Source organism: Pogoniulus pusillus, chromosome 43 (genome assembly GCF_015220805.1).
Source record: "Pogoniulus pusillus isolate bPogPus1 chromosome 43, bPogPus1.pri, whole genome shotgun sequence".
Lineage (NCBI taxonomy): Eukaryota > Metazoa > Chordata > Aves > Piciformes > Lybiidae > Pogoniulus > Pogoniulus pusillus.
In genome coordinates, this window is record NC_087306.1 from 1144839 (window position 1) to 1171569 (window position 26731).

A 26731-nucleotide genomic window follows, 5' to 3' on the forward strand; every position below is an offset into this window, starting at 1 on the left:
CCTTTGTTGTCCTGCTTGGGCTCGGGGGGGGCTCAGGAGGGGCTCCTGCTGGAGGTCACCACCGGGCAGGACCTCCAGGGTGGGTGGGGGAGGGCAGCAACAAAGAGAAGCTGCCCCCACCCCGAGAAAGGGACCCCAAGAAGGGCTCCATTATGGGGTCCCAGGCTGTGCTGAAGGACCCCCCCCAAGAGGAGATCCATGAGGGGGTCCATGAGGTCATTAGGACATGGTAAAGGACCCTAGGAGGGCACCCAGGAGGGTCTCAGCCCAAAGACCCCAAGGGTTGACCTCAAGATGTCACCCATGGGGACCCAGGCCATGCTGGAGCACCCCAAGAGGGCACCCATGGGGATGTCAGGACCTGGTAAAGGCACCCAAGAGGCTCCCAGGCCAAGCTGAAGCACCCCAAGAAGGAACCTGTGGGGCTGACCCCCCAAGACGTCACCCTTGGGGTTCCCAGGCCAAGCTGAAGCAGGTCCCTGGCGGCCACAGCGCCGCCCGCAGGCGGCAGCAGGCAAGAGCAGGCAGGCAGCAGGCAAGGCCTGGGCAGCAGCTGGAGAAGAAAGAGGCCCCAAGGTTGTACAAATGTCCCCTGGCTTTATTCAGGTCCCACTGCTGTACATTTGCAAGGTGAACCATTCCCGAGGCTGCCTCCTGCCCTCCCTGCCTCCCCCCCAGCAGGGGGGGGTTGGAGCCACCAAGAGCCTTCCTCTTTCGGTGGCCACCAGGAAGGTGCAGGTTGCCTCTGGGTCTGGCCAGTGCCAGCAGAGCTACAGTTAAAGCCCTCAAGAACATGCAGAGTGGGAGGGAAGAAAAGGGGAGGAAAAAAACCACCCAAGGATCAGACCTGGCAGAGGAAGAGAAAGCACAGAGGGCTGGGGGCTGGTGCCTGGCACAGCTGCGGCTAATGCCACCCACAGCCTCGGCACCACTGGCTCCAAGGGCAAGCTCTCAGCTGCCTGGGGGAGGGCTCAGGCCAGGCCTGACCTCCCTCTCCTCCCAGGGGCTCTTTGGAGCCAGGCAGAGGAGGAAGCAACTCAACCCTGGTGGCACCAAGAGGCTGAGGTTGGCACCAAGGTTCAGGTAACCACCAAGAGGCTTAGGTCACCTCTGCAGCATGGTGAGACTGAGAGGCTGAGCTCAGCCCTGACAGCTTCAGGTCACCACCAGGAGGTTCAGGTCACCACCAGGAGGTTCAGGTCACCACCACCATCCCCCCCCCACCATTCCCTTGCCCACCCAGGAGCCAGCCAGGCCCCAGGGCTCAGGGCTGTGGCTCCCACACAAATGCTGCTGGCAGGGAACAGACAAAAGGATTTTATCTTCTCTCTGCTTCTTTTCACCCCAAAGCCACAAGCAAAGAGAACTCAGCTGGGAAAGAACAAACCAAACCAGACCCAACCCAACCCCAAACCAGACCAAACCCCAACCCCAAACCAGACCAAATCCTAAACCAAACCAGACCAAACCCCAAACCAAACCAGACCAAATCCTAAACCAAACCAGACCAAACCCCAAACCAGAGCAACCCCAAACCAGACCCAACCCCAAACCAAACCCAACCCCAAACCAAACCAGACCAAACCCCAAACCAAACCCCAAACCAGACCAACCCCAAACCAAACCAGACCCAACCCTAAACCAAACCAGACCCAACCCAACCCCAAACCAGACCAAACCCCAAACCAAACCCCAAACCAGACCAACCCCAAACCACACCAAACCAAACCAGACCAACCCCAAACCAAACCAGACCCAACCCAACCCCAAACCAGACGAAACCCCAAACCAGACCAAACCAAACCAGACCAACCCCAAACCAAACCAGACCCAACCCTAAACCAAACCAGACCCAACCCAACCCCAAACCAGACCCAACCCTAAACCAAACCCCAAACCAAACCCAACCCTAAACCAGACCCAAACCAGACCCAACCCCAAACCAGACCCAACCAAACCCCAAACCAATCCCCAACCAAAAAACCAACAACAAACCCACAGCAAACCCCCCCCCAAAGAAAAGCCCAAAGTAACTCCCAGGAAAACCCCAAACAAAAACCAAAGCCACCAAAAACAAAACAAAAAGGCAACAACACAAAAAAAAAACCCTAAAAAGGCAAATTAAAAAAAAATAATCAAAAAATCAAAACAAAAAAATCAAAATGTAAAAAAATTCAAATCATTAAAAAAAATTTGAAATAAAAAATTATTTAAAAACAACAAAACAAAAAAAAATTAAAAAATAAAAACTTAAAAATCAAAATTAAAAAAATCAGAAATAAAAAAAATTAAAAATCAAAACAAAAAATCCATTAAAAAAAAAAAAACAAACCCAACAAAAATTAAACATAAAAAATAATTAAAAAATCAAATTAGAAAAAGAAAAAAACAACAAAAAAAATTCCTCAAACCTCAAATTCACCTCCCCAAAAAACAATCAAAAATGACCCCAAAACAAAATCCAAACAAAGCCCCCAGAAAAAACCCAACCCAAACCTCACAAACCCAACCCAAACCGACCCAAAATCAGCTCAACCCCAAACCAAAACGACCCAAAAGAGCCCAAACCAACCCAAACCAGAACCTCCACGAAGCAAAGCAGCCCCAAATGAAACCTGCCCCAAAGCAGCCCCAAAGCAAAGCAGCTCCAAAGGAAACCTGCCCCAAAGCAGCCCCAAAGCAAAGCAACCCCAAAGGAAACCAACCCCAAATGAGCCCCAAACCAAAGCAGCTCCAAATGAGCCCCAAACCAAACCAGCCTCAAATCAACCCCAAAGCAAAGCAGCTCCAAATGAAACCTGCCCCAAACCAGCCCCAAAGCAAAGCAGCTCCAAATGAGCCCCAAACCAGCCTCAAATCAACCCCAAATCAAACCAGCCCCAAATGAAACCTGCCCCAAACGAGCCCCAAAGCAAAGCAGCTCCAAATGAAACCAGCTCCAAGTGAGCCCCAAATCAAACCAGCCCCAAATGAAACCTGCCCCAAACGAGCCCCAAACCAACCCCAAATGAGCCCCAAACCAGCTTCAAATCAACCCCAAAGCAAAGCAGCTCCAAATGAAACAAGCTCCAAGTGAGCCCCAAAGCAAACCAGCCTCAAATCAACTCCAAACCAAAGCAGCCCCAAAGGAGTCCCAAATCAGATCATCCCCAAATGAAGCCAGCTCCAAATGAAGCCAGCTCCAAGTGAGCCCCAAACCAAAGCAGCCTCAAATCAACCCCAAAGTAAACCAGACCCAAATGAAACCTGCCCCAAATGAGCCCCAAACCAGCCCCAAAGGAGTCCCAAATCAAATCATCCCCAAATGAAACCTGCCCCAAACAAGCCCCAAACCAAATCAACCCCAAATGAGCACCAAACCAAACCAGCCTCAAATCAATCCCAAAGCAAAGCAGATCCAAATGAAACCAGCTCCAAGTGAGCCCCAAACCAAACCAGCCCCAAATGAAACCTGCCCCAAACGAGCACCAAACCAGCCTCAAATCAACCCCAAAGCAAAGCAGATCCAAAGGAAACCTGCCCCAAACCAGCCCCAAAGCAAAGCAACTCCAAATGAGCCCCAAACCAAACCAGCCTCAAATCAACCCCAAAGAAAAGCAGCTCCAAAGGAAACCTGCCCCAAACCAGCCCCAAAGCAAAGCAGCCTCAAGTGAGCCCCAAAGCAAACCAGCCTCAAATCAACTCCAAACCAAAGCAGCCCCAAAGGAGTCCCAAATCAAACCAGCTCCAAATGAAGCCACCTCCAAATGAAGCCACCTCCAAGTGAGCCCCAAACCAAAGCAGCCTCAAATCAACCCCAAAGTAAACCAGACCCAAATGAAACCTGCCCCAAATGAGCCCCAAACCAAACCAGCCCCAAAGGAGTCCCAAACCAAACCAACCCCAAATGAGCCCCAAACCAAAGCAGCCTCAAATCAACTCCAAATCAAACCCAGCCCCAAATGAAACCTGCCCCAAATGAGCCCCAAACCAAACCAGCCCCAAAGGAATCCCAAATCAAATCATCCCCAAATGAAACCTGCCCCAAACGAGCCCCAAACCAACCCCAAATGAGCCCCAAACCAGCCTCAAATCAACCCCAAAGCAAAGCAGATCCAAATGAAACCTGCCCCAAACCAGCCCCAAAGCAAAGCAGCTCCAAATGAGCCCCAAACCTGCCCCAAATGAGCCCCAAACCAAAGCAGCCCCAAATGAAACCAGCTCCAAGTGAGCCCCAAATCAAACCAGCCCCAAATGAAACCTGCCCCAAACGAGCCCCAAACCAACCCCAAACGAGCCCCAAACCAGCTTCAAATCAACCCCAAAGCAAAGCAGCTCCAAATGAAACAAGCTCCAAGTGAGCCCCAAAGCAAACCAGCCTCAAATGAGCCCCAAACCAAGCCCAAATGAGCCCCAAACCAAAGCAGCCCCAAATGAAACCAGCTCCAAGTGAGCCCCAAACCACAACCCCAAATCAAACCAGCTCCAAATGAAACCCAAATCAAACCAACCCCAAATGAAGCCAGCTCCAAATGAGCCCCAAACCACAACCCCAAATCAAACCAGCTCCAAATGAAACCCAAATCAAACCAGCTCCAAATGAAGCCAGCTCTAAATGAGCCCCAAACCACAACCCCAAATCAAACCAGATCCAAATGAAACCCAAATCAAACCAACCCCAAATGAGCCCCAAACCAAACCCAAATCAAACCAACCCCAAATGAAGCCAGCTCCAAATGAGCCCCAAACCACAACCCCAAATCAAACCAGATCCAAATGAAACCCAAATCAAACCAACCCCAAATGAGCCCCAAACCAAACCCAAATCAAACCAACCCCAAATGAGCCCCAAACCAAACCCAAATCAAACCAACCCCAAATGAAGCCAGCCCCAAATGAGCCCCAAACCACAACCCCAAATCAAACCAGAGCCAAATGAAACCCAAATCAACCCCAAATGAAGCCAGCCCCAAATGAGCCCCAGACCACAACCCCAAATGAAGCCAGCTCCAAATGAGCCCCAAACCACAACCCCAAACCAGCCCCAAATGAGCCAACCCCAAACCAATTCCAATCGAAAGAAACCAACCCCAGAACGACTCAGCCCAGCCCTGACCTGGGTTCAGTCTCACCCCTCCAAGCACTAAGCCCACATTGACCCCCCCCCCGGACCCCCCAAACCTCAATCCCCAAACAGCAAAATAAACCCCAAACAATTCAAAAGCCCCAAATCAGAGCCCCCCCCCAAAAACCCAACTCAAACCAACCCCAAATAAACCAACAGCTTCCCCAAACCAACTCCACCCCCCCAAAACTCAACCCCCCCAAAACTCAACCTCCTCCAAAACACATCAAAAGCTCCTCCCAAACACCTCAACCCCCCCAAACAATTCCAACCCCCCCCAGCAATCCCACACCCCCAAACACCTCAACCCCCCCAAACAATTCCAACCCCCCCAGCAATCCCACACCCCCCCAAACACCTCAACCCCTCCAAAACACATCAAAAGCTTCCCCAAACTTCTCCACCCCCCCCCAAAACAACTCCACCCACCCCCCCCATGACCCCTCCCCACCTGCAGCCTCCTCAGGAGGTTCCAAACCAGTTCCAATTTTTCCCTTTCCTGCCTTTTTTTCACTCCTTGTGTGGTTTTTTTTCCCCCCCTCTCCTTTCCCCCAACCCTCACCTGGACAAACAATTTCCTTCACGATAGATAAAAACAGGGACCCCCCCCTCCCCCTCCCCCATCCCTAAATTCTCCTCCCCCCCCCCCAAAAAACCAAACCCCAACCAACCTCCCCCCTCCTTTGTGTTCGTTGTTTCTATGTTACAAGTTGAGGTAAAGGAAATAAAACAACAAAGCAAAACGAAAACCAAACCCGGAGTGGGTTCGCCCCCCCCCCGCCCCCCCCCGAAAACAACCACAAACAACAACCAAAAAGATTTCACCCACAGAAGAGCTGCACAAAAATACCAACCACGGGGAGGAGCTTTTTGTCCTTTTTTTCTCTCCTTTCGAACCCAAAACTGAGACCCAAGGGGGGAGGAGGAGGAGGAGGGCAGAGAGGAAAAGGTTTTTTTTGGGGGGGGGGGGGGGTTGGGTTGGGCTTTGAGAGATTTTATCTACAGCTTTTTGCCTAAAACCCACGAACGATCCACAGGGAGCTCAGGGTGGGGGCTGGGGGGGGGGTAAAAGAAAGAAAAACCAACCCAAAATTGAGCCTTTTTGTGGTGATTGTTTGTTGGTTTCGGGGGGGGGAGGATGGGGAAAGGGGGGGGGGAGGGGTTGGGGTTTGGTCACATTTCCATCAGCTCCAAATCGGCGTCCTCGAAGCCGTAGAAGGACTCAGTCTCACTCTCCCCCTCGAAGAGCTGCTGGAGGACCCCAGGGTCTGTGGAGTCTTCAGCTTGGGTCCTCCTCCTCCTCCTCCTCCTCCTCCGCTCCTCCTGCCCTTCCAGCAGCAGGAGCTGCTCCCCGCCCCGCGGCGCTTCCTCGTCGTCCTCCTCCTCCTCCTCCTCGTCCTCCTCCTCCTCGGCCAGTTTGAGCTGCTCCTCCAAGGAGCCGATGAGCTCCTCCTGCATGTCGGCGTTGCGGGCGGGGGAGTTGGCGGTGCCGTCGGGGCCCGGCAGGACGCTGGCCACCAGGAACGACTGCTGGACCAGCTCGGGGGAGTCACTGATGACCTCCAGCACCTCTGCCAGCCAGCACAGCACCAGCTGCAGGAGGATGTCGGAGTCGCAGGCCGAGTCCAGCAGCAGCAGCTCCTTGGCCTGCTCCTTCCACTTCTTGTGCAGGAAGTTCTTCACAGTCCTTTTGATGCAGACGTCCAGGGGCTGGATCTTGGCGCTGCAGCCGGCGGGCACCACGGCGGGCAGGGTGCGGGAGGCGCTCAGCAGGGCCAGCACCTCCTCGGAGAGGTGGGAGCGGTGGCAGTCCAGCACCAGCATGGCCTTGCTGCCGTGGCACCGGGCGTGCCGCCGCCACACCCGCGACGCCCACACCTGCATCGCCTCCTCCTCGCCGTAGCCTTCCTCCCGGGCCTCCAGCACGATGGAGTCGGGCAGGCTGGCAGGCTGCCGCAGGCGCCCGCGGTAGAGCACCAGGGCGGGCAGCAGGCTGCCGTCGGCCAGGATGGTGAGCAGGACCTCGCACCAGGGCTCGCCGGCGCCCACCGTCTGCAGGGCGTTCTCCTTGCGGTCGTCGCTGCTCAGCACCTCGGCGTCCAGGAAGAAGGAGAGCTCGTCCATGGCGGCGATCATGGCCAGCGGCAGGTCCTGGGTGTGGATCTGGCGCTGCACGAACTCCAGGAAGCAGCCGGCGCTGCCCTCCAGCTCGGGGGGCAGGGGGTGAGCCACGGCCCGGCGCGCCGCGGTGCCCAGCCGGTGCCGCAGCATGAACCGCACTGCCCACTCGTAGGAGATCTCGAAGCCTCCCTCCAGCGAGCGGCCCAGCTTGGTGGCCTTCTGGAAGAGGCTCTCCTCGTTGACCGGCAGCTGCTGCTCCCGCTGCGTCAGCACCCACTCGGCCAGCTTCTCCTCGGCCTCCAGGCTCAGGTACTTGCCCTCGGCGCCGGCCCCGCGGTCCTCCTGCCGCGCCTGGAAGCGGCGCAGCCAGCGGCGGACGCGGCGCTGGGGGCTGCGGAAGTGCTCCGCAGCCTGCTCCGTGCCGCAGCAGAGGGCGAAGAGCACCACCCGCAGCTTCCTCACCGACAGCGGCTCCCGCCGGGCCCCCGCCCCCGCCTCCGCCGCCTCCCTGCCCGACGGCGCCGCCGCCGCCGCCTTCAGCCCTTCCTCCTCGTCCTCCTCCTCGTCCTCCTCCTCCTCCTCTTCCTCCTCCTCTTCGTCGTCCTCCTCCTCCTCCTCCTCGGGGCAGACGGAGGCTCTGCCGTAGGGCTGCGGTGCCAGCTGGGGCTGCAGCTCCTCCTGCGCAGCAGCCGCGGGCTGGGCAGCAGCTTTGCCCGGGGGGTAGGTGGGACAGGGGGGCCTGAAGCTCCTGTCCTGGGGCTGGAGGTGCCTTGGGGGCAGAGAGCACAGCACTGCTCAGAGCCCGCAGGGGCCGAGCCCAGTGCCCCCCCGGGGACAGGCTCGGGGAAGAGCTTACCTGGAGTGTGGCACCCAAGAAGGCCCTGGGGGGGAAAGCAGAACAGGTCTGAGCCTGGAGGGCAGCAGGAGTGGCCCTGGGCTGCCCCACGGCACCCTGCAGGAGCAGCAGAGGCTGAGGCAGGGCCGGGCTGGGGCTGGGCGAGCTCAGAGCTGCCTTCGACCCCAGCCCCTGCCTGAGCCCACTCCAGCGCCTGGCACCGCCGGGCAAGGGCACAGCCCAGCAGCCATGCCAGGGCAGCCTGGCACAGCTCCTCGTGGACACCAGTGAGGAGAGCTCAGAGGGTCCCAGCATGGTGGGCAGGGATCTCTGGAGGGCATCTCCTGCCCCCCCCCCCCCAGCTCCAGCAGGGCACCCACAGCAGCCTGCCCAGGGGCACAGTGCCCAGGGGGGTGGCAGCTCTGCACACAAGGAGGCTCCACAGCCTCTGAGCAGCCTGCTCCAGGCCTTGGCACCCTCACAACAAACAACTTCCTCCTGCTGCCCACAGGCAACCTCCTCAGCTCCTCCTGCTGCCCCTTGGCCTGGCCCTGGGCACCACTGAGCAGATGCCAGTCCCAGTCTTTTGCCCCCCACAGCCCCTTCAGCTCAGACCCCTCTGGGGCTGCTCTGCTGCAGGCTCAGCCCCAGGGCTCAGCCTCTGCTCCCCCCGGAGCTGCTCCAGGCCCCCAGCACCTCCCCACCCCCACTGGGCTCTCTCTGCAGCTGGGCACAGCAGAGGGCAGCAGAACCTCCCCTGCCCTGCTGCCCACTCTGCCCCATGCCCCCAGCAGACCCTTGGGACCTTCTAGCCCTGGGGGCACCTTGCTGGCTGCTGGTGAACCTCCTGCCCCCAGCCCACTCTGCCCAGGTCCCTGCTGCCCCCAGCCCACTCTGCCCAGGTAGGTCCCTGCTGCCCCCAGCCCACTCTGCCCAGGTAGGTCCCTGCTGCCCCCAGCCCACTCTGCCCAGGTCCCTGCTGCCCCCAGCCCACTCTGCCCAGGTCCTTGCTGCCCCCAGCCCACTCTGCCCAAGTCCCTGCTGCCCCCAGCCCACTCTGCCCAGGTCCTTGCTGCCCCCAGCCCACTCTGCCCAAGTCCCTGCTGCCCCCAGCCCACTCTGCCCAGGTCCCTGCTGCCCCCTGGCCACTCTGCCCAGGTCCCTGCTGCCCCCAGCCCACTCTGACCAGGTCCCTGCTGCCCCCAGCCCACTCTGACCAGTTCCTTGCTGCCCCCAGCCCACTCTGCCCAGGTCCTTGCTGCCCCCAGCCCACTCTGACCAGGTCCCTGCTGCCCCCAGCCCACTCTGACCAGTTCCTTGCTGCCCCCAGCCCACTCTGCCCAGGTCCTTGCTGCCCCCAGCCCACTCTGACCAGGTCCCTGCTGCCCCCAGCCCACTCTGACCAGGTCCTTGCTGCCCCCAGCCCACTCTGACCAGTTCCTTGCTGCCCCCAGCCCACTCTGCCCAGGTCCCTGCTGCCCCCAGCCCACTCTGACCAGGTCCTTGCTGCCCCCAGGCCAATCTGCCCAGGTCCCTGCTGCCCCCAGCCCACTCTGCCCAGGTCCCTGCTGCCCCCAGCCCAATCTGCCCAGGTCCCTGCTGCCCCCAGCCCACTCTGCCCAGGTCCTGGCTGCCCCCAGCCCTTCCCTGCTGTGCTAACTCAGCCCCTCGCAGGCTCTCCTCGGAGCCCAGCAGCAGCTGCTGGAGGCCTCTGGCTGTCCCCAAGGCACAAAGATGTCTCCTGGGGACAGAGGCTCTTGGCTGGAGCCCTCTGCATCATCCTCTCCCCGGGAAGGTCTCCGCAGCGTTTCCAGAGCTCAGCGGCTCCATCTCCATAACAAAGGAGACTCACTCAGAGCCTCCCAGCAGCTGCCCGAGGGCTACAACTCCGAGCCCTGCCCCAAGCTGAAGGAAGCTCTGCCAGCCCCTGCAGCCCGGGGCTGAGCTGGCACTGCCCCGCAGAGGAGCCCTCCGCAGCTCTCACCTCGGAAGATGATGTTGCTGAACTCGTGGGATGGGTTGAAGACCAAATGCTCAGCCATGGAGTCCCCCTCGGATGTGACAAAGAGGCAAGAGGAGCAGGACAGCTTCACACCGCTGCGAGGGGGGAGAGAGCAGGAGGGGAGAGGAGGAGGAGCTGAGGAGCAGTGGCAGGCATGAAAAGATCCCCAGGAGGAGCAAAAGGACTCCCCCAGGAGGAGCAAAAGGACCCCCCCAGGAGGAGCAAAAGGACCCCCCCAGGAGGAGCAAAAGGACCCCCCCGGGAGGAGCAAAAGGACTCCCCCAGGAGGAGCAAATGGACCCCCCCAGGAGGAGCAAATGGACCCCCCCAGGAGGAACTAAAGGACCCCCCCAGGAGGAGCAAAAGGACCCCCCCAGGGCTTGTGAGCAGTGTCCCCCCCGAGCTCTAGAGGTTCCCTCCCGCTGGGAGGCAAAGGGAGGCTCAGCCACAGCCCCTGCCCGACACTGCCTTAGGATCCCACCCACGGCATGGGCTGGGCTGGGAGGGGGCTCAGAGCTGCTCCAGCTGCAGCCCTGCCGTGCCCAGGGGCACCTCTCCCAGCCTGGCACTGGAGCAGCCACAGCCTCCCTGGGCAGCCTGTGCCAGGCTCTGCCCACCCTCACAATTCCTTCCTCCTCTCCCAGCTCAGAGCCATTCTCCCTCCTCCTGGCACTGCCAACCCTTGCCCAGAGTCCCTGCCCAGCTCTGCTGCAGCCCCTCCAGGCCCTGCCAGGCTGCTCTGAGCTCTCCCTGCAGCCTTCCCTCCTCCAGCCTCAGCAGCCCCAACTCTGCCAGCCTGTGCCCATCCTGGTGGCCTCCTCTGGTCCCTCCCCAGCAGCTGCAGCTCCTTGTGCTGGGGGCTCCTGGTTACAGCTCCCTCCCAGCTGCAGTCTGCCCTGAGGCTTCTCTGCAGCCCTCTCCCTGCTGCCCACCCTCACCTCCCCCCCGGCCCCAGAGCTCCTCTCGCTGGAGGTGATCCCAAGGCCCCCAAGGAGCAGAGTGGGAAGCCCAGAGTGGGCTGGGGGCTGCCCCCCGGGGGGCTGAGGTTGCCCTTACCAGGCAGTGTAGTTCTTGAACAGAGCCAAGTACTTGGGGCTCTTCCGAGGGACGTGGTTGCTGCCGGGGGGGGGAGAAGGAGGTTAGGAGGAGCCCAGCTGGGGGGGCTCGAGAGGAACACAGCTCAGAAAACCCAACCCAGGGACCCAGGCAGAGCCCAGCTGGGGACCCGCAGGGGAAATGTGGGTCTGAAACCCCCCCCAGCCCCCCCAATGCTGAACAACCTCCCCCAGCCCCCCCAGTGCTGAACAACCTCCCCCACCTGAACAACCTCCCCCAGCCCCCCCAATGCTGAACAACCTCCCCCAGCCCCCCCAGTGCCTGAACAACCTCCCCCAGCCCCCCCAGTGCTGAACAACCCCCCCCAGCCCCCCCAATGCTGAACAACCACCCCCAGCCCCCCCAGTGCCTGAACAACCTCCCCCAGCCCCCCCAGTGCTGAACAACCCCCCCCAGCCCCCCCAATGCTGAACAACCACCCCCAGCCCCCCCAGTGCCTGAACAACCTCCCCCAGCCCCCCCAGTGCTGAACAACTTCCCCCAGCCCCCCCAGTGCTGAACAACCTCCCCCAGCCCCCCCAGTGCTGAACAACCTCCCCCAGCCCCACAGGGTCTGAACAACCTCCCCCAGCCCCACAGGGTCTGAACAACCTCCCCCAGCCCCCCCAGTGCTGAACAACCTCCCCCAGCCCCACAGGGTCTGAACAACCTCCCCCAGCCCCCCCAGTGCTGAACAACCTCCCCCAGCCCCCCCAGTGCTGAACAACCTCCCCCCTTGCAGCCATGGGGAGCCCTCAGCCTCCTCTTCCTCACACTAACCAGCCCCAGCTCCTTCAGTCTCTCTTCACTAGATTCACTCTCCTGCCCCCTCCCCACCTTCCTCACCCTCCTCTGCCCTCCTGCCCTTCCCCACCTTCCTTACCCTCCTCTGCCCTCCTGCCCCCTCCCCACCTTCCTCTGCCCTCCTGCCCCCTCCCCACCTCCCTTCCTCCTGTCCAGCTCAAAGCTGAGCACAGAAGCACCTCCCTTGCCCTGCCTGCCCTGGGACAGCCTTGTCCCTCCTGGGCATGCAGCCACTTTGCTGTGCCCTGATCACAGAGTGCCAGGGGCTGGCAGGGGCCTGCAGAGCTCACCCAGTGCCCCCCTGCCAGAGCAGAGCACACAGAGCACACCCAGGCAGGGTTTGGCTATCTCCAGAGGGAGACTCCACAGCCCCTGGCAGCCTGCTCCTGGCTTCTGCCACCCTCCCAGGGCAAAGTTCCTCTTCCTGTTCCCATGGCACTTCTGTGCCTCAGCTTCCACCACTGCCTCTGCTGCTGGCATCACCCAGCAGAGCCTGGCACCAGCCTGGCACTCACCCTGCACATCTCAGTAGCCACTGCTGGTCACCTCTCAGTCCCTCCTCTCCCAGCTCCCAGCCCCAGCTCCCTCAGGCTCTCCTGCAGAGCTGCTCCATTCCCTCCAGCACCTTTGTGGCTCTCTGCTGGGCTCTCTCCAGCAGCTCTGTGCCCCTCTTGGACTGGGCACCCAGCACTGGGCACACAGCTCCAGAGGTGGCCTCAGCAGGGCAGAGCAGAGGGGCAGGAGAACCTCTCTCACCTACTGCCCACAGCCCTGCTAATGCTCCACATGGTGGCATTGCCCCTCCTGGCCCCCAGTGCACACTGATGGCTCATGGGCACCTCCCACCCACCAGCACCCCCAGATCCTTCCCCCCCTTTGCTGCCTTCCAGCAGCTCAGTCCCCAGCCTGTCCTGCTCCCTGGGCTTGTTCTTGCCACAGTGCCAGGCTCTGCCCTTGCCCTTGCTGAAGTTCATTCAACTTCTCCCTGCCCACCCCTCCAGCCTGGCACAGCCTCTTGGTGTGGCAGCCACTGCCCCCCACAGCACCACAGAGTGGAGCAGGCTGGAGAGGACCTCTGAGACCTCCCCCAGCTCCTTCTGATGAACTCAGCCCTGGCACTGAGTGCCTCCTGCAGCGTCCTCTGGAACACCTCCAGGGCTGGGCACTGCACCCCCTCCCTGGGCAGCCATCCCAGTGCCAATCACTCTCTCTGCCAACAACTTCCTCCTAGAATCCAGCCTGACCCTGCCCTGGTACAGCTTGAGGCTGTGCCCTCTTGTTCTGGCCCTGGCTGCCTGGCAGCAGAGCCCAACCCCACCTGGCCACAGCCTCCCTGCAGGGAGCTGCAGGCAGCAATGAGCTCTGCCCTGAGCCTGCTCTGTGCCAGGCTGCACCCCCCCAGCTCCCTCAGCCTCTCCTCACAGGGCTGTGCCCCCTCCCCAGCCTTGCTGCCCTGCTCTGGGCACCTTCCAGCACCTTGTAAACTGAGGGGCCCAGGGCTGGGCACAGCACTCAAGGTGTGGCCTGAGCAGTGCCAGCCCAGGGGCAGCACTGCCCTGGTCCTGCTGGCCACACTGCTCCTGGCACAGGCCAGGATGCCATTGGCCACCTGGGCACACTGCTGGCTCCTGTTCAGCTGCCACCCAGTGCCCCCAGGTACCCCAGCTCGGTGCCATCAGCAACCCTGCTGTGCCCTCACGCATCTGAGCAGAGGTGGTGCCAGGACTGCCCCCTGGGACGGCTGACGACCCCCAGCAGCCCCCAGCCCCACTGCTGCCAGCTGGCACCGCCTGGCAGCCCCTTCTGGAGGGCACCTACTTGATCATGTGGTTGGCGTAGGCGCGGGAGCAGCAGGTGCTGTAGCGGCAGAGGGAGCAGTGCACATAGGTGGGGAAGTGGTTGGGGAAGTCTGGGATCTCGAAGCTGCACTCCAGGCAGGTCTGCCTGCCCAAGGCGCTCCTGCGGGCACGGCACAGGCGGTCAGCGCCGCCAGGGGGCGCCAGGGGCGGCAGCCAGACAGCCCCGGGGGCAGCGCCGCAGGGCACCGCAGCTGCTGCCCCCTGGCACCTCCTGCGCCCCCCCGGGCAGCCTGGGCCAGGCTCTGACTGCTCCTGCCATGGGCACTGCACCACCCCCTGGGCAGCCTGGGTCAGGTCCTGACTGCTCCTGCCATGGGCACAAACTGCTCCTCATGGCCACCCTCTGCCATGGGCACTGCACCACCACCCTGGGCAGCCTGGGCCAGGTCCTGACTGCTCCTGCCATGGGCACTGCACCACCCCCCTGGGCAGCCTGGGTCAGGCCCTGACTGCTCCTGCCATGGGCACTGCACCACCCCCCCTGGGCAGCCTGGGCCAGGTCCTGACTGCTCCTGCCATGGGCACTGCACCACCCCCTGGGCAGCCTGGGTCAGGTCCTGACTGCTCCTGCCATGGGCACTGCACCACCACCCTGGGCAGCCTGGGCCAGGTCCTGACTGCTCCTGCCATGGGCACTGCACCACCCCCCCTGGGCAGCCTGGGTCAGGCTCTGACTGCTCCTGCAGGGCACAAACTGCTCCTCATGGCCACCCTCTGCCATGGGCACTGCACCACCCCCCTGGGCAGCCTGGGTCAGGCCCTGACTGCTCCTGCCATGGGCACTGCACCACCCCCCCTGGGCAGCCTGGGTCAGGCTCTGACTGCTCCTGCAGGGCACAAACTGCTCCTCATGGCCACCCCCTGCCATGGGCACTGCACCACCCCCCCGGGCAGCCTGGGTCAGGCTCTGACTGCTCCTGCCATGGGCACTGCACCACCTCCCCTGGGCAGCCTGGGTCGGGCTCTGACTGCTCCTGCCATGGGCACTGCACCACCTCCCCTGGGCAGCCTGGGCCAGGTCCTGACTGCTCCTGCTATGGGCACAAACTGCTCCTCATGGCCACCCCCTGGCATGGGCACTGCACCACCCCCCTGGGCAGCCTGGGCCAGGTCCTGACTGCTCCTGCAGGGCACAAACTGCTCCTCATGGCCACCCCCTGGCATGGGCACTGCACCACCTCCCCTGGGCAGCCTGGGCCAGGCTCTGACTGCTCCTCTTGGCCAACCTGACCCTCCCCTGGGGCACTCTGAGGCCATTGCCTCTCGTCTTGCACCTGGTTTCCTTTGGTGCCTCCATGCCAGGCCCAGCAGCCCCAGCTGTGCCCTCAGGCTGCAGCTGCAACATGGAAGAAGGAACCCAAGAGAACACAAAGGCCTCAGCCTGGGCCCAAGGAGCAGCCCAGGGCTGGGCAGGAGCCCAAAGAGCAGCCCAGGGGCTGGGCAGGAGCCCAAGGAGCAGCCCAGAGGCTGGGCAGGAGCCCAAAGAGCAGCCCAGGGCTGGGCAGGAGCCCAAGGAGCAGCCCAGGGGCAGGGCAGGAGCCCAAGGAGCAGCCCAGAGGCTGGGCAGGAGCCCAAGGAGCAGCCCAGAGGCTGGGCAGGAGCCCAAAGAGCAGCCCAGGGGCTGGGCAGGAGCCCAAGGAGCAGCCCAGAGGCTGGGCAGGAGCCCAAAGAGCAGCCCAGGGGCTGGGCAGGAGCCCAAGGAGCAGCCCAGAGGCTGGGCAGGAGCCCAAGGAGCAGCCCAGAGGCTGGGCAGGAGCCCAAGGAGCAGCCCAGAGGCTGGGCAGGAGCCCAAGGAGCAGCCCAGGGGCTGGGCAGGAGCCCAAGGAGCAGCCCAGAGGCTGGGCAGGAGCCCAAGGAGCAGCCCAGAGGCTGGGCAGGAGCCCAAGGAGCAGCCCAGGGCTGGGCAGGAGCCCAAGGAGCAGCCCAGGGCTGGGTAGGAGCCCAAGGAGCAGCCCAGGGCTGGGCAGGAGCCCAAGGAGCAGCCCAGGGCTGGGCAGGAGCCCAAGGAGCAGCCCAGGGCTGGGTAGGAGCCCAAGGAGCAGCCCAGGGCTGGGCAGGAGCCCAAGGAGCAGCCCAGGGCTGGGCAGGAGCCCAAGGAGCAGCCCAGGGCTGGGTAGGAGCCCAAGGAGCAGCCCAGGGCTGGGCAGGAGCCCAAGGAGCAGCCCAGGGCTGGGCAGGAGCTTTGGGCTGCTGAAGCTCCTCTGCTGCTCCTGCCTCAGGCTGTACCCCACAGGGCATTCCCTGCACCCCTTCAGCTGGGATTTACTGGGGCTGAGGCTCTCCTGGCACAAACTTTCCTCGGCATGTGGGAGGACAAGAGGTGCCCAGTGCCCAGGATGGGTTCCCAGCCCTGTGCCACCCCCTGCCCTCCCCTCCCCTCCCCTGGGCTGGGGCTGAGCCAAAGGTTCTGACATTTTCTTGACGGCTCTCTTCTGGACGCTCCTCGGCACGGGAGGGTACATGAAGATGGGCTGGGGGTCAGCAGAAGATGCCAGCAGGTTGGAGTCGTGCCCAGCACCCTGGGGCATGTCGTTTGAAGAGTTTGGCACTGTCCTGGGTTGTCCTCTTGATGCCCTGATTGTAACCTGCAAGGGAAGGACACACAGAGAGGGGCAGAAGGGATCCACGGCCACGCCTGGGCTCCTCCTCAGACTCTGAGCAGAGAACCAACAGGGCACAGCTGTGCCCACCCAGGGCAAGCAGCAAGCTGGGGGACAGCTGAGCTGAGCCCAGAGGGGCCTGTCTGGGACCAGTCCATCTCCTCTGCCAGAGCAGGGCACACAGGAACACATCCAGGGGGCACTGGAAGCCTCCAGAGGTGGAGACTCCACAAGCTCCCCGGGCAGCCTGTGCCAGGGCTCTGCCAGCTCCTCCTCATCCTGGTCGAGCTGATGCCCTTCAGCCCTTGGCACCACTGAGAAGAGCCTGAGCACTTCACCTCCTTCCTGCCACCAGCTGCCTCTGGTGCCAACCAAGCACTCACAGACACAGCCCAGCCCAGCCAGGTGGAACCCAGCAGGGACTGGCTTGGAAGGGACCTTTCCAGACCAGCCAGGCCAAGCCCCTGGGGGGGTTGGGTTCTTTTTAAGGCTAAATCTTGGGATTTGAAGACCTCTGCCACGAGGAGAAGGACAAAGAGCTCCAAGGAGCTGCTTCCTTGGAAGGAGCCTGCAGCAGGCCTGGGAGCTTGCCAGGCAAACATCCTGGGCACAGAGCAGGAGCTGCAAGGCAGAGTCTGGGGCAGGAGAGGTGAGCCAGGGGCTGGCATGGGCCTGAAACCCAGGACCTGAGGAGTGTGGCAGGGGAATGTGTCTGGAGCAGGGAGGGATGCAGCTGGGTTAGGGAGTGAGGAGCTGAGGAGTGTGGCAGGGGAATGTGCCTGGAGCAGGGAGGGATGCAGCTGGGTTAGGGAGTGAGGAGCTGAGGAGTGTGGCAGGGGAATGTGCCTGGAGCAGGGAGGGATGCAGCAGGGCTGGGCAGTGAGGAGCTGGCAGGGGAATGTGTCTGGAGCAGGGAGGGATGCAGCAGGGCTGGGCAGTGAGGAGCTGGCAGGGGAATGTGCCTGGAGCAGGGAGGGATGCAGCTGGGCTGGGCAGTGAGGAGCTGGCAGGGAAATGTGCCTGGAGCAGGGAGGGATGCAGCTGGGCTGGGCAGTGAGGAGCTGGCAGGGGAATGTGCCTGGAGCAGGGAGGGATGCAGCTGGGCTGGGCAGTGAGGAGCTGGCAGGGGAATGTGCCTGGAGCAGGGAGGGATGCAGCTGGGCTGGGCAGTGAGGAGCTGGCAGGGGAATGTGTCTGGAGCAGGGAGGGATGCAGCTGGGCTGGGCAGTGAGGAGCTGGCAGGGGAATGTGCCTGGAGCAGGGAGGGATGCAGCAGGGCTGGGCAGTGAGGGTCTGTGGCTTTTCAGATAGCATCAGGTTAAAAGGGACCCTCCAAGGGCATCCTGTCCAAGGCCCTGCCCTCAGCAGGGACATCTCAAACCAGGTCAAGCTGCCAGGGCCACATCAAACCTGCCCCTGGATGTCTCCAGGGTTGGGGACCTCAAGCCCAGCCCTGGACAACCTCTCCCAGTGCCTTCCCCACCCTCATGGAGCAGAACTTGTGAAGCCCACCCCCGCTCCAGAGCCCTTCCTCAGCCAGCACCTGGGAGAGGCAGAGCAGAGCTGCAGCACCCCCTGAGCCGGGGGGCAGAGCTGCTGGGGCTGGCTCGGGGCTGCTCACCTTGGTGCCAGGCTTCAGCCCCTCCAGCTGCTTGGGCTTGCGGAAGGTTTTGTGGTGCTGCAGCTTGTGCTCGATCTTGTCCTTGGCGAAGAGGAACTGCAGCCGGCACTTGTTGCAGTGGTAAACGCTCTTCTTCTGCGGGGGCAGGCCGGGGGCAGCTCCAACCTCGCCCTCCGCGGGGCCAGGGCAGCGCTGCGCCCGCTCGGTGCCCTCCAGCCCCTGCTCGGCGCCCTCCAGCCCCCACCAGCGCCCTCCAGCCCCTGCTCAGCTCCCTCCAGTCCCTGCTCAGCTCCCTCCAGTCCCTGCTCGGCTCCCTCCAGCCCCCCCAGCGCCTTCCAGCCCCTGCTCAGCTCCCTCCAGCCCCCCCAAGCTCCCTCCAGCCCCCCCCAGCGCCTTCCAGCCCCCCCCTCAGCTCCCCCCAGCCCCTGCTCAGCTCCCCCCAGCCCCTGCTCAGCTCCCCCCAGCCCCTGCTCAGCTCCCTCCAGCCCCTCCCCGGCTCCCTCCAGCCCCCCCCAGCGCCTTCCAGCCCCCCCTCAGCTCCCTCCAGCCCCTGCTCAGCACCCTCCAGCCCCCCCTCGGCTCCCCCCAGCCCCTGCTCCCCGGGCACACACTTGGCTCCCTTGCTCTGAGAGCCCTTCGGGGAGCCCTGGGACAGCTCCGGTTGGAGTGGGCTCAGAGCTGCTCCAGCCCTGCCGTGCCCGGGGGCATCTCCCCCTGCCCAGGCTGCCCAAGGCCTCACCCAGCCTGGCCTGGGACACCTCCACGGAGGGGACAGCCACAGCCTCCCTGGGCAGCTGTGCCAGGCTCTGCCCACCCTCACTCCACTATTCCTTCCTCCTCTCCCCTCTCCCAGCTCAGAGCCATTCTCCCTCCTCCTGGCACTGCCAACCCTTGCCCAGAGTCCCTGCCCAGCTCTGCTGCAGCCCCCCCAGGCCCTGCCAGGCTGCTCCCAGCTCTCCCTGGAGCCTTCTCTCCTCCAACTCTGCCAGCCTGTGCCCATGGCAGAGGCTCTGCAGCCTCTGCCCATCCTGGTGGCCTCCTCTGGACCCTCCCCAGCAGCTCCCCCCCGTGCCGGGGCCAGCAGCGGCTGCAGTGCCGCAGGGGGGGGCTGGGCAGGGCAGGGCTGCAGGGTGCCCTCCCTGCCCTGGCACCCCCGGGGCCGTACCTGGTGCCGCATGAAGTGCTGCTGGAAGGCGTTGCCGTTCTTGAACACCTTGAGGCAGTAAGGGCAGAGCAGGTGCCGGGTGTCCTCGTGCACCAGGCGGAAGTGGCTCTCCACCTCCGCGTACAGCGAGGAGCGGTACTGGCACACCTGCAACGGCGGGCACGGCGCTGGCACCGCGGGCACGGCGCTGGCACCACACCTGACCCCCCTGGGCACGGCGCTGGCACCACACCTGCCCCCCCCCGGGCACGGCGCTGGCACCGCGGGCACGGCGCTGGCACCACACCTGCCCCCCCCGGGCACGGCGCTGGCACCGCGGGCACGGCGCTGGCATCCACACCTGCCACCCCCGAGCACGGCGCTGGCACCGCGGGCACAGTGCTGGCACCCACACCTGCCACCCCTGGGCACGGCGCTGGCACCGCGGGCACGGCGCTGGCACCCACACCTGCCACCCCTGGGCACGGCGCTGGCACCGCGGGCACAGTGCTGGCACCCACACCTGCCACCCCCAGGCACGGCACTGGCACCCCCGGGCCACCCTGCCCCCCAAACCTGCTACCCCCAGGCATGGCGCTGGCACCCCCGGGCCGCCCCTGCCCCCCACACCTGCCACCCCCAGGCATGGCACTGGCACCGCGGGCACGGCGCTGGCACCCCCAGACCCTGCCCCCCACACCTGCAACCCCCGGGCCCGGAGCTGGCACCCCCGGGCCGCCCCAGTCCCCCACACCTGCCACCCCCAGGCACAGCGCTGGCACCCCCGGGCATGGCACTGGCACCCTGGGCACGGCGCTGGCACCCCTGGGCCGCCCCTGTCCCCAAACCTGCAATCCCCAGGCATGGAGCTGGCACCGCGGGCATGGCGCTGGCACCCCCGGGCCACCCCTGCCCCCCACACCTGCCACCCCCGGGCACGGCACTGGCACCCCCGGGCATGGCACTGGCACCGCGGGCACGGTGCTGACACCCCCGGGCCGCCCCTGCCCCCCACACCGCCAGAGCTGCTCTCCAGGGAGCTCACAACCGGGGCTGGGAGGTGAGCTCCGAGAGGATCCAGTCCAGTGCCAACCCATGCCCACCATGGGCACCAAACCCTGGCACCAAGGGGCATGGGCACAGCCATGGGCACTGCAGCAGCTCCCTGGGCAGCCTGGGCCAGGCCCTGACCACTCCTGCAGGGCACAAATGGTTCCTCGTGGCCAACCTGAGCCTGCCCCGGGGCAGCCTGAGGGCATCTCCTCTGGGCTGGCACTGCCCAACCCCCACCTGCCTGCAGCCTCCTGCCAGGGAGCTGCAGAGCCCAACGAGGCCTTCCTCAGCCTCCTCTTCCTCAGCCTCACCACCCCCAGCTCCCTCAGCTGCCCCTCCCCACCTTCCTTGCCCTTCTCTGTGCCCTCTCCACCCCTCAATGTCCTCCTGGCACTGAGGAGCCCAAACCTTCCCCCAGGCTTCCAGCTGTGCCCTCCCCAGTGCCAGCCCAGGGGCACAATCCCTGCCCTGCTGCTGCTGCCCAGGACAGGCTGCTGGTGCCCTTCTTGCCCAGCTGAGCACCCTCTGGCTCCTCTCCAGCTGCTGGCACCAACTCCCCCAGGTCCTTTCCCACAGGGCAGTCTCCTGGCACTGGCCCCAGCCCGGAGCCTCCCTGGGGTTGCTGTGCCCAAGGGCAGGTCCCAGCCCTTGGCCTTGGTGAACCTCCCCCCACTGCCCCCAGCCATGGCTGCAGCTCCCTCTGCAGAGCCTCCAACCCTCCCACCCAGCCTGGTGCCACCTGCACCCCCCCGAGGGGATGCCACTTTGCTCTGTGGCCTCCCCCTCCTGTCAGCTCCCCTGGGCCAGGGCTGCTCTGGCTGAGTGCAGGGCAGAGCTCTGGTGCCAAGCTGCAGAGCTGCTGCTGCAGGGCCCCTGTGGGTACCTGGCACACGTAGGGCATCTCCCCGGGCTTGTGGGTGTCCTTCATGTGCTGCAGGAACATGGGCTCGCTCTCGAAGGCCCACTCACAGATCTTGCACTTGGCTGCAGGGCAGAGCACAGCGCTGGCAGCTGGCACACAGCCAGGCTGGCAGAGGCTGGCAGCGACCCTCCGAGCTCAGCCCAACCCACCCTGGTCCTGCAGGGGCACCCAGGGCAGCTCCAGCCGGGCTGGAAGTGGAGGGAGCTGGGAGCTGGGACTGGGGAGGCAGCTGGGAGGGTGCAGGGAGCTGAGGCTGGAGGGAGCTGGGGCTGGGGGGGGCAGGGAGCTGGGGGGGGCAGGGTAGGTGAGAGTGCTGGGGGCAGGGCAAGTGAGGGTGGGGCAGTGCAGGTAGGTGGAGGCAGGGTAGGTGAGGGGGGGGCAGGGCAGGTTAGTGTGGGGCAGGGTAGGTAAGAGTGGGGGGGGGCAGGGTGAGAGGGGGGACAGGGCAGGTGAGGGGGAGCAGTGCAAGTGGGGGCGGGGGCTAGGGCAGGAGATGGGGGCAGGGCAGGGCAGGGCAGGTTGGGGGGGGCAGGGCAGCTGGGGGGGGGGCAGGGTAGGTGAGAGTGGGGGGAGCAGTGCAAGTGGGGGCAGGGGCCAGGGCAGGAGATGGGGGCAGGGCAGGGCAGGCTGGGGGGGGGGGTTGCAGAGCAGCTGTCCCAGCCCCCCCTGCTCCCAGCATGGGGGAGGGCTGGGAGGGACCTTCTGGAGCTCCCCCAGCCCAACCCCCCCCTGCTCCAGCGGGGCCCCCAGGGCAGCCTGCCCAGCAGGGCCCCGGGGGGCAGTGGCCGGGGCAGGGCTGCAGAGCCCAGCAGCGCCGGGGGGCAGTGGCTGGGGCAGGGCTGCAGAGCCCAGCAGCGCCGGGGGGGCAGTGGCCGGGGGCAGGGCTGCAGAGCCCAGCAGCGCTGGGGGGCAGCAGTGCCGGGGGGCAGTGGCCAGGGCAGGGCTGCAGAGCCCAGCAGCGCCGGGGGGCAGTGGCTGGGGCAGGGCTGCAGAGCCCAGCGGCGCCGGGGGGCAGTGGCCGGGGGCAGGGCTGCAGAGCCCAGCAGCGCCGGGGGGCAGTGGCCAGGGCAGGGCTGCAGAGCCCAGCAGCGCCGGGGGGCTGTGGCCGGGGCAGGGCTGCAGAGCCCAGCGGCGCCGGGGGGCAGTGGCCGGGGGGCTGCAGGCTGCACTCACTGGTGGACTCGTAGGGGCTGTGGACGTTCTCCAGGTGGCACTGGAGCTGGAAGGGGGTGGGGAAGTGGCGGTAGCAGTGCTGGCAGATGCTGTGCACCTCCACCTCGCCGTTCTGCTGCTCCAGCTCCACGTGGTGCTTCATGTGGTTCATGAACCTGGCGGGCAAAGGCGTCAGGAGAGGCCCCGAGGCCGGCGGGGAGGGGCTGGGGCTCGGCAGGGACCCTCAGCACCGCCCGCCCCCGCCCCCGCTCCCGCCCCGGCTCCGGCACCGGCACCGGCACAGGCACCGGCACCGGCACCGGTACCGGCACCGGCACCTCCCGCAGCTCAGCCTGCGGCAGGCAGAGGGACGCTCAAGCACTGCACCCCCAGCACCACTTCACCCCAAGCACCACTGCACCCCCAGCACCACTGCATCCTCAGCACCACTGCACTCCCAGCACCACTGCACCCCCAGCACCACTGCATCCTCAGCACCACTGCACCCTCAGCACCACTGCACCCTCAGCACCACTGCACCCTCAGCACCACTGCCCTCCAAGCAGCACTGCACTCCCAGCACCACTGCACCCTCAGCACCACTGCACTCCCAGCACCACTGCACCCTCAGCACCACTGCACCCCCAGCACCACTGCACTCCCAGCACCACTGCACCTCCAGCACCACTGCGGCCCCAGCACCACTGCACCCCCAGCAGCACTGCACCCCCAGCACCACTGCACCCTCAGCACCACTGCACCTCCAGCACCACTGCACCCCCAGCACCACTGCATCCTCAGCACCACTGCACCCCCAGCACCACTGCATCCTCAGCACCACTGCACCCTCAGCACCACTGCACCCTCAGCACCACTGCACCTCCAGCACCACTGCACCCCCAGCACCACTGCATCCTCAGCACCACTGCACCCCCAGCACCACTGCATCCTCAGCACCACTGCACCCCCAGCACCACTGCACCCCCAGCAGCACTGCACCCCCAGCACCATTGCACCCCCTGCACCACTGCCCTCCAAGCAGCACTGCACCCTCAGCACCACTGCACCCTCAGCACCACTGCACCCCCAGCACCACTGCACCCCCAGCACCACTGCATCCTCAGCACCACTGCACCCCCAGCACCACTGCACCCCCAGCAGCACTGCACTCAGCTCCGGGCCCAGGAGCAATCCTGCTCCTCAGCCACTGCGTGGGACAGCTCCAGGGGCTGAGCTGCTGCCTGCAGCTGACAGAACGACCTGGGCAGGGCTCAGGCTGGGAGGGAGCTCAGAGCTGCTCCAGCCCTACCGTGCCCAGGGACACCTCCCCCAGCCCAGGCTGCTCTGAGCCTCACCCAGCCTGGCCTGGAGCACCTCCAGCTTGGGGGCAGCCACAGCCTCCCTGGGCACCTGTGCCAGGCTCTGCCCAGCCTCACTCTCACCAGTTTTTCTTCTCCCCTCTCCCAGCTCAGAGCCATTGTCCCTCCCCCTGGCACTGCCAGCCCTTGCCCAGACTCCCTGCCCAGCTCTCCTGCAGCCCCTTCAGCTACCTCAAGGCTGCTCTGAGCTCCCCCTGAGCCCTCTCCCCGTGGCACAGAGCAGTCCACTCCCTTACCTGATGTTGTTCTTTAGCCTCTTGGTGCAGTGAGGGCACCTGAAGGAGGTTGGCACCTTGGGGAAGTTGAGGAGCTGGTTGACTTTGCCACCATCCCTGCCGTAGTAGAAGTCATCCACCAGCATGATCAGCTTGCTCTGGGTGGAGTCCACCAGGGCCTCGCTGGGCTCTGGAGCCTTGGCAGGAGGGGACAGGGCAGGGACAGGGGTGGAGGAGGGTGCAGGAGCCAGCGCTGGGGTTTTGTCCGGGGAGGGAGGTTTGGCAGCCTGCAGGTTTGCTTCGGACTCTGGAGACTTCCTTTTCCTGAGGAACTTCACCATCTCGGGGCAGCAGTACTGCAGGGGGGGCAGAGCAGGCACTGAGAGCTGCCAGCAGCTGTGCCCACCGCAGCCCCCAGCCCCAGCAGCAGCCCGAGGGCCCCCGGGGGGGCTGGGGAAGGAGGACCCAGACCAGGACCCTCATCTGTGACCTGCAGGAGGGCACTGAGCCTGCAGGGAGGGCAGCAAGCTGGCAGCAGGTGTGGATGGGTAAGAGGGCAGGAGGGCTCTGCAGAGGGAGCTGGGCAGGGTGGGCAGATGGGCACAGTCCAGTGCCAGCAGCTGTGATCAGTCCAAGTGCCAGGCTCAGCACTTTGGCCACAGCAGCCCCAAGCAGTGGTACAGGCTGGGGACAGAGTGGCAGAGAGCAGCCTGGGGGCACTGTTTGGCAGCTGAACAGGAGCCAGCAGTGTGCCCAGGTGGCCAAGAAGGCCAATGGCATCCTGGCCTGTGCCAGGAGCAGTGTGGCAGCAGGACCAGGGCAGTGCTGCCCCTGGGCTGGCACTGCTCAGGCCACACCTTGAGTGCTGTGCCCAGCCCTGGGCCCCTCAGTTTAAGAGAGCTGTGGAGGTGCTGGAAGGTGCCCAGAGCAGGGCAGCAAGGCTGGGGAGGGGGCACAGCCCTGTGAGGAGAGGCTGAGGGAGCTGGGGGGGTGCAGCCTGGCACAGAGCAGGCTCAGAGCAGAGCTGATTGCTGCCTGCAGCTGCCTGCAGGGAGGCTGTGGCCAGCTGGGGTTGGGCTCTGCTGCCAGGCAGCCAGGGCCAGAACAAGTGGGCACAGCCTCAAGCTGTGCCAGGGCAGGCTCAGGCTGGATTCTAGGAGGAAGTTGTTGGCAGAGAGAGTGATTGGCACTGGGATGGCTGCCCAGGGAGGGGGTGCAGTGCCCACCCCTGGAGGTGTTCCAGAGGAGGCTGCAGGAGGCACTCAGTGCCAGGGCTGAGTTCATCAGAAGGAGGTGGGGGAGAGGCTGGACTCAGAGGTCCTCTCCAGCCTGCTCCACTCTCTGCTTCTGGCCACTAAATGCCACTTTGTTTGCTACCAAATGGCACTTTTGGGCCCCCAAATGCTCCCTTTTGCCCTCAAAGGCTCTTTTTGACCACCAAATGTCACTTTTTTGCCATCAGTGCCACCAAATGCCACCTGTTGGCCACTAAATGCCAAGGGGTTGGCTGCCAGGTTGGACTCCAGCATCTTGGAGCTCTTCCCAAGCTGCTTCCCTCAGTGATGCTCTCACTCTGTGGCTGCTTCCTGCTACCCAAGGCTAGGACTGGGTCCAGCCCCTGGCACCAGCAGGGGGTAGAGCTGAGGCCCTGCCAGGGAAAGGCCTCCAGAGGCCTCTCCTGGTGGTGCTTTTGCCTTCCACTCCTGAAGCAGCAGACACTGCCCAGCAGCTGCTCTGCTCAGACCTCCCCTGCAGTGCTGTGCCCTGCTCTGGAGCCCCCAGCAGGACCTGGAGCTGCTGGAGAGGGTCCAGAGGAGGCCACCAAGATGAGCAGAGGCTGCAGAACCTCCCCTGTGGGCACAGGCTGGCACTGTTGGGGCTGCTGAGGCTGGAGAGGAGGAGGCTCCAGGGAGAGCTCAGAGCAGCCTGGCAGTGCCTGCAGGGGCTGGGCAGAGCTGGGCAGAAGGGCCTGGGGGGGTGGCACAAGGGGCAGTGGTTTGGAGCTGGAGCAGGGCAGAGCTGGGCTGGGCAGCAGGAGAAGCTCAGCACCAGGAGGGCAGCAGAGCCTGGCCCAGGCTGCCCAGGGCTGTGCTGCAGCTCCCAGCCCTGGGCACGTCCAAGCTGTGGCCCTGGGCAGGCTGCTGGGGCTGGAGCTGTCCCTGCTGGGGGCAGGCTTGGGCAGGCTGAGCCTGGAGGGGCCCTCCCTGGTGCCAGCTCTGGAGCTCAGAGGTCACTGCCACACCCTGGGAGGTCACTGCCACACCCTGGGAGGTCACTGCCACACCCAGAGGGTCCCTTGCACCCCCCAGAGGGTCACTTACACACTCCAGGGGTTCACTCCCACACCTCAGGGGGGGTCCCTCTCACACCCCAAGGTCACTCCTACACCCCAGGGTCCCCCCCCACACTCCAGGGTCACTTACACACCCCAGGGGTCCCCCCCACCCCCAGCCCCCCCGGGTCACTCACACCCCCAGCCCCCCCCCCCCCCGGGTCACTTACACACATGTGCCCCCCCCCCCCCCGGGTCACTTACACACATGTGCCCCCCCCCCGGGTCACTTACACACATGTGCCCCCCCCCGGGTCACTTACACACATGTGCCCCCCCCCCCCGGGTCACTTACACACATGTGCCCCCCCCCCCGGGTCACTTACACACATGTTCCCCCCCCCCCCCGGGTCACTTACACACATGTGCCCCCCCGGGGTCACTTACACACATGTGCCCCCCCCCCGGGGTCACTTACACACATGTGCCCCCCCCCCCCCCGGGTCACTTACACCCATGTGCCCCCCCCCGGGTCACTTACACACATGTGCCC

General features: G+C 64.3%; 1 protein-coding gene across 1 annotated transcript in view; it reads right to left on the reverse strand.

Moving 5' to 3' along the window:
• Positions 1-5967: 5967 nt before the first annotated feature.
• POGZ (pogo transposable element derived with ZNF domain) overlaps positions 5968-26731 on the reverse strand; it is a 55502-nt gene continuing 34738 nt past the window's right edge. Inside the window, exons 8-18 of the mRNA XM_064176036.1 lie at positions 23928-24262; positions 22334-22488; positions 21122-21222; positions 19207-19353; positions 18042-18176; positions 16233-16405; positions 13780-13920; positions 11119-11178; positions 10045-10157; positions 8082-8106; positions 5968-7994 (exon numbers count right to left, since the gene is read on the reverse strand). Coding sequence (XP_064032106.1) covers positions 6278-7994; positions 8082-8106; positions 10045-10157; positions 11119-11178; positions 13780-13920; positions 16233-16405; positions 18042-18176; positions 19207-19353; positions 21122-21222; positions 22334-22488; positions 23928-24262 — 3102 coding nt within the window. The 3' untranslated portion in view covers positions 5968-6277. The remainder of the gene's footprint in view (positions 7995-8081; positions 8107-10044; positions 10158-11118; positions 11179-13779; positions 13921-16232; positions 16406-18041; positions 18177-19206; positions 19354-21121; positions 21223-22333; positions 22489-23927; positions 24263-26731) is intronic.